This window comes from Anopheles moucheti, chromosome 2 (assembly GCF_943734755.1).
Source record: "Anopheles moucheti chromosome 2, idAnoMoucSN_F20_07, whole genome shotgun sequence".
NCBI lineage: Eukaryota > Metazoa > Arthropoda > Insecta > Diptera > Culicidae > Anopheles > Anopheles moucheti.
This window is the reverse complement of record NC_069140.1, coordinates 85,950,574-85,956,956: the sequence shown is the minus strand read 5'-3', so window position 1 is coordinate 85,956,956 and position 6,383 is coordinate 85,950,574. Positions and strand designations below refer to the sequence as shown.

The 6,383-nt window shown below is 42.2% G+C and overlaps 1 protein-coding gene across 1 annotated transcript; it reads right to left on the bottom strand.

The window, feature by feature from the left end:
- Window positions 1-434: 434 nt before the first annotated feature.
- On the bottom strand, window positions 435-5,704 carry LOC128303674 (thioester-containing protein 1 allele S3-like). The gene is made up of 12 exons (XM_053040720.1): window positions 5,600-5,704; window positions 5,320-5,515; window positions 4,587-5,259; window positions 4,253-4,521; window positions 4,071-4,165; window positions 3,740-3,995; window positions 3,467-3,676; window positions 2,952-3,405; window positions 2,597-2,896; window positions 1,262-2,532; window positions 1,047-1,200; window positions 435-981 (listed from the first exon to the last, which is right to left on the bottom strand). Exons 1-12 carry the CDS (start codon window positions 5,659-5,661, stop codon window positions 944-946), a joined length of 3,978 nt encoding a protein of 1,325 aa, XP_052896680.1. The 5' UTR covers window positions 5,662-5,704; the 3' UTR covers window positions 435-943.
- Window positions 5,705-6,383: the final 679 nt, after the last annotated feature.

The following is a 6,383-nucleotide window of genomic DNA, read 5'->3' as shown; positions in this document are numbered from 1 at the left end:
ATGGATACCAACTTCAACTTACTTTAACTACAGATTGTGACAACCCGTTTTTATATTAGCTGAATCTCAACAGATCATGGGCACAAATCCAGGTGAATGAGTAGCTGACGACCACCTTCTTGGCTAAAGAACGGCATCTTCCAAAATGCTCAGCTAGCTCATAGGCTCGACTCAAGAGAGCAAATATCTGCAGTCCTAACTGAATATCTTCAGGTTTTTGACGGCAAGCATAATGTTAGGTGGATAATGAACCTAAATAAATTACGCGTCCAGGGAGCCAATCGTCTAACCTACCTGAAGATGAGAGTCATCTACTGACGATGAACTAAAGGGTGTCCCACAACAAATTATATTTCAGAAATATTGTAAACAATACTCAGTAAAGTTTTTTTACTTTATAAATTTGAGTCGAAATTGTGTAGTGTTGTGTACAATATAATGAGATCGTTGCCAGTTTCATCCTCAAAGCAACGTCGCGCATAGACACCTCGCGTAAGCAACAGATGCTTATGACGCCACATTGTACCATTATAGAGAATCACCCAAAAAAAACGTATTTGTTCGGTAATTCGGTACGGTTTTTTATGGAAATTAAATGAATAGATGCGTACAATGATTAAATGAATAGAAATGAATCATAAAATATTTCGTTTCCTTCTGTTATTTTCAGTATGGACAGCGACTTTGTTAGTTGAGTTCACATGTACTAGCGCTCTGTACTTGCTCTGAACACTTGCGCGTAGCAGACGACTCCGGTTTGAAAATGTGAGTTCTGACGGGGTTCTTCTCCATGTTTAATCCTTGATTGGTTTCCACTCCCTTTCACTAAACATCCTTTCAGCATGCTCTGATGGGCACTTCCAGCAACACGTGTAAGATACGAACGATCAAAATTGCACGGTTTATGCCATCTATTACAGCATTTTCAATCCCAAGAGCTTAATTATGCGCTCACGTTGAACAGTTGAACGGTATAAAAATCTAACAAAATACAAAAAGTAAATGTATTTTTGCACTGCCTTAACATTACGAACCTAGGCACTTACTTGGGTTGTAATAGTCAGAAACGATCACATACGCTGTACGCTTCTTAGATTTATAGCCTTGTCTGTAAGCCGTCGCGGTGAAACAGGTCCATTCGTCACCCATACTGTGGTAATACACAACAACGGCTGTGCCATTATGTCTAATGTCAACATCCTGCAAATGGAAGTTTTCCTTAGTATTCCCATTTATTTGCTGATTCCTAAAACCAACTAACCTGCATCGGATTCCGCTGTGAAGTAGGCTCGAAGTAGGCTCGGTAGATCGAATTCCGATCGACAATGTACCCGCCAGGAAAGTTGACCTCAATCAGTGTCATGTTCGAATGACTGATTGATGCTTTGGGGATGAAACTAGCACACACCTTCAGGCGCAGTTCGTAGTCGAAGCGCGTGTTCTGTTTCTCAAGAACCAACTTGAATCCGTTCTCGGAGTTTACGAGATTTAAACTGTACTGATATTCCATCTTTAGCAATCCTGCTCCAATACCTTCAACGTTGATCTCCATAGACCTTGTGTCTTCCGGTAGGTTCTTGATATGTATGATGTTGTTGTTTTGTGAGTTTATGTGGAAATGTCTCGAAGCGTTCCTGAATTTCAACTGTAAAGTGTAGTTGTTTCGTGAGGAAGAGATTTTTTCCGCCAACTTTGTCAGTGCCTTCAGTCCCACGAAGGTGTCTTGAGTGCGCGGGAAGCTTCCGGTAACGTAGCGTTGGTTCACCAACCAGCGCATCACCGGTATACCGTCCAAATACTTTTCTGCTAAAACAATGGACAGCAAAGCATAAGCGGTAGTCTCGATGCTATTTGTCGTCCAGTACCGTTCCGTGCCGTTATTCGTGGCAGTAGACTTGTCTAAGAGCTTTTGCAATGCTGCATCTTTCATGCTGTGCCCATTCAACATCAACGCATAGGTCACTAGGGACAAATCGTAGGAATATTCTATGTATTTCACCTGCCTGCTTAAATAGTTCATTGCCTTTTGAATCACAACCGCGTGCTTCACTTTGGCGTTTTCATTTTCTAGCAGTGCAGTCACCACGTACGATGTCAGTGAAATTCCGTTGCGCAAACCACCTTGCATATCTTTGTACAATACGAAACCGACCTCATCGAACCCACCCGTATAATACTGCTTTGAGGCAAGCCAATCGTACGCCATCTCGACCTTAGCTGTGTCAATTTCACTTATGTACTTGGACGCTGCTTGCATCGACTTTGCAACGAAGGCGGTTAGGAACACGCTGCCACCATATTGCCACACACCAAACGAACCGTCAGTCTGACGATAGCGCATCTGATTTCGATAGCCTTCTTGAGACAGATACGTTGCATCATTAATCAGATCCTGATCCTTCGAACCAATAGCATGCAAGTAGTCGAGTACCATTATGTTTGGAACAAACTTCACCATATTATCCTCCGCATTACCGGTCGGATCGGCAAGCAGATAATTCAAGTTATTTAATACAGTTGTAGCCAAATTAGCTGTAATCACAAACAAACAATATAAAGGTACGATATTGATTACCTCTTTTCAATTTATACTTACGATTCAGACGGAACTTGATCTTTGTAGAACCACTATTGGCCTGCGAGTTGATGTATAAATTCATCAAGAACGTTCGTTTTGTGTATGTATCAAAGCAGAAGAACCGGGTTTCCATCTTTGACTGTACCAAACTTTCTGGCATAACTCGGATCACCTTTTCCAGGGCGTCCGATTCTTGGTTCATGTTAATCTTTGCCTCAATCCGTACCGTCATCTCGCCGAGCTTTCGTGCCGTTACCAGAAATGAGACCGGTACACCAATTTTCGGAGGAACCAGTACGGATTTGGTATAGCTTTTATCTGAAAACAATAATATTTAAGCTCAAACACAATTAAAGGAATTCCTAGTACCCACCTTCCACCGGTCGTCCTACGAACTCCGTCTGATTGGCCACATTGAATAGTGTCACGTCCGCAATGTACTCTCCTCCAAGATTGTTAAATAATGTAAACACCAACTCAACCGCTTCGCCTCGTTTGATGGAGTACGGTAGACTCTCCACGATGTAGAATGGCTGGATCGTTGTGAACTGGATCGGTTTTTTAATAATACCAAAGCCGTGCACCGGATCAATGGAGAATGCCGTCAAGTACCAGGAGGTGATCGTATCTGGTACTGACTCGATTAACGTGCGCGTTCCGGACCTGCCAATGGTCACATTCTGCCATAGCCACGATTCCGGAAAGTGCGTCCGATATGAGAATAGCTTGAAGGTCGGATTGCTTATCGACCTGCCATTTCGTGCTGACTTATTGTGGGTTACAGGAATCATTATGTCATCTGGTATCATACCGAACAGTCCTGTGCTCTATAAAATGAACAAATCATTAAATTGTAACCACATTGTTAGCTATACATTTTTCCCTTACATGAAACATTTCCAATTTATCCTCAATGACCTCATGAAACCCTTCAAAAACTTGCATAGCGTCCTCCCAGAACGGATCATGGTTCGTTTTGTAGTGCTGTAAAGTTTTTGCGTAGGCAGCCAATCCCACGTACGCTCCAGCTTGTCCAGATATGCGAAGTTCAATTTGATGTCCAGGCTTTACCTCCATTTCATCTATACTCAGCGAAATCTTTTTATACAAGAACACACCTATTACATTCTGCGTACTGTAACTCTATTTTTGATTACTTACATCGTTACGAAAACTTTTAAAATCAATGTCCACTAAGTCGTACACTACCGTACTGTAAATTATTGTCGCAACTATTATTTTTGATTTGGGTATCATCATTTCCGTGGCGTTCAACTGCAAAAAATATTTTTTCTGATTGTTTGGTCCTATGAAACCGGAATCAATGATATTGCCCTTCGACACTACGTAGAACACGAAGAATGACATGCGTTCGTTGCACGTCACCAACAGTCTAACTATTTGGTTCAATTTAACACTAGAAGTGAAATAAAATGTTTAGAAAACTGTACTACATTTTGCTTAAACATCCCGTAAATTAGGTGCTACTCACGGAGACTTGAGTTCCAATTTGAGGTACGCATTCGTCACGACGTCCACTTTTTCCACTCTTTCTTCGAAGAAAAATCCGATGTCATCGTCCGAAAACTGTAAAATGGACAACATCCAACAGAATTCTCATCGGCTAAATACCACAACATTGCTGTTAGAATAATCTTTCTGGGAAATACTTACGTTAATGTTCATGTCGTCTACATTGTCACTTGGATTGAGCTCTAGTTTGATCAAACCCTCGTCGTCACTAGTGGCAGTTGTTTCGTAACCAATTTCCTTTACTTCCACCTTCCCGGTGATACCTTTAGCAGGTGTTCCGTCGTGGTATCGGAACTGAAGTGCACACTTAAAGGGAAGCCCTGGGCGAAATTGTGGACTATCCTTAATCAATTCCACACCGTACTTGTATTTGTACACCGTGATGTCGGATTGCTTCACGACAGTGCGATCTAAAACAAAAACGAGCTAAAATTTACTCCTTTAAGTAAAATAAACGCATCCACCACATCTTTACTTGTAGCATGCTCGATGAATGTCGTCTTTACGAGCACATCTTGCCGATCTTCATGCACTTCGAAGTAATCCTTGAATTGTAGCTGCACCTGCATCTTCCCATACACTTCAAACACACTCTCCCGGTCCAGGATACCGTTTATCAAGTACACCTTAAACTTAGCAATTCCCTTTACCGGTTTGCCAAAGTGGTAGTTAGCATCTATCGTCAGAGTCAATCCTTGATCCTTCTCCAGAGGAACGACGGACGGTATCACCTCTACGTCAAACGAGGACAACACGTACTCCTTCACCTTGAACGTTTTTGATGCAACTACTTCCTCGTCCACCAGGGCCGAGATGAGCCAGGTTCCCAACGTTGGAGTTGACGCGATCTGAAGATCACCCTCGAACACTCCGGCGTACGGCGTCGACCACTTTCGGATTTCATTTGTTTGAGGATCACGGATTGTCACCTGAATTGATTTTACCCGTGCAGGAGGCTTCAGCTCAGAGTCCAGCACAATCACACGAAATTTTACCGTATCGCCCGGTTTGTACACGGGCTTATCGATCTGTATTAAACCGGTTATGGTTTTGCTAAGGTGTACCAATTCGGCTTCCTTATGAAAGCTAAAGCCACGTTGCCCGTCGACGATGATTTTGTAATTCCCAGCTACTAAGTCCGCAGGCATCTGCAAGAGAGTAAACGATCAACTTCCACACACTTATCTGTAGAATTACGCTCGTCCTACATTGAAAGTGATCATCCTGTTCATGTTTCGTCGCACATCAACCGTCTTCGTTAAATTCAGCACACTTCTGTCATCGTTGGATCGGCCTTCCATCTGTAGCATCAGGTCCACTTTGCTCACATTCGAGTTGAAGTTACTGATCACAACCGTGTAATCCTGGTTGGCCCGAATGAATTTGGGGCCCACAACCAGTATTCTGAAACGGAAGCACCACAGGGCATTTATTCACAAACCAATGTTAACTAGCGAACACTGCAATCACTAGAGCCTTGATTCCTACCCATGAGCAGCCCCTATGAAGATTATCACCGTAAGTATTCGTGACCTTATGAACTGCCACATGTTGTTCGAGCGTTGTGCGAAGTTGCGTCTGCTTCAGATCGTGCCTGGGATTGAACTGAATCGTGAGCTGTTTGCATCCCTATCATTGAAGCTGTGCCGTTAATGGGGAATTCCTTTTGATCAATAATCTTAGCTAGCATTCGACCTGCTACAATACTGGGTAAAGATAAGAATGATTACCCTTGTCAAGTTGATGGACGTAAAATTGCAACTCCCGCATTTGCTATCAAAATGCTTTAAATGTGTTGTTTATTAGCATACATTCAAGACCTATTTAATACGCTCAATGTTTAGCTTTCCTCAAGTACACGAAAAGAGAGTTCAGTTACCTCAAACAATTGGCATACTTTTCATGTACCCAAGCCAATGAAGTTCACCCTTGTTAGCAAATGAAGATCGTACGTAGTAATATAGAGAGTATTTGTAGCCTGAAGGGAAATATGGAAGAGGGAAGGGCGTAGTCCTGATCCACATCGTTTTTAGACCTTTTAAAAGTATCCTGAAACATAATAAGTACATGTGATTTATTCACGAACATGTTCCAAATTCCGACGGAGAAAAACTATAGCATTAATTCCTACCCATGAGCAGCACTTACAAAGTTTAGATTTCATGACCTTTTGAACAGCGTTGAGCAATTTTGGGTCTGTTTAAAATTGCGTCCAAGATTGACCAATATCAACTAACTTCCGTTTGGTCTGTTGACCTTAAGGGTCAACATC

What these genes read in the sequence shown, in the direction of transcription:
- LOC128303674 (XM_053040720.1), bottom strand. Translation starts at nt 5,661, where the DNA reads ATGTGGCAGTTCATAAGGTCACGAATACTTACGGTGATAATCTTCATA. An exon ending in TTAAAAGTTTTCGTAACGAT is followed by an intron (nt 3,677 to 3,739) that starts GTAAGTAATCAA and finishes TTGTATAAAAAG; the next exon opens with ATTTCGCTGAGTATAGATGA. An exon ending in CACAGCGGAATCCGATGCAG is followed by an intron (nt 1,201 to 1,261) that starts GTTAGTTGGTTT and finishes TTCCATTTGCAG; the next exon opens with GATGTTGACATTAGACATAA.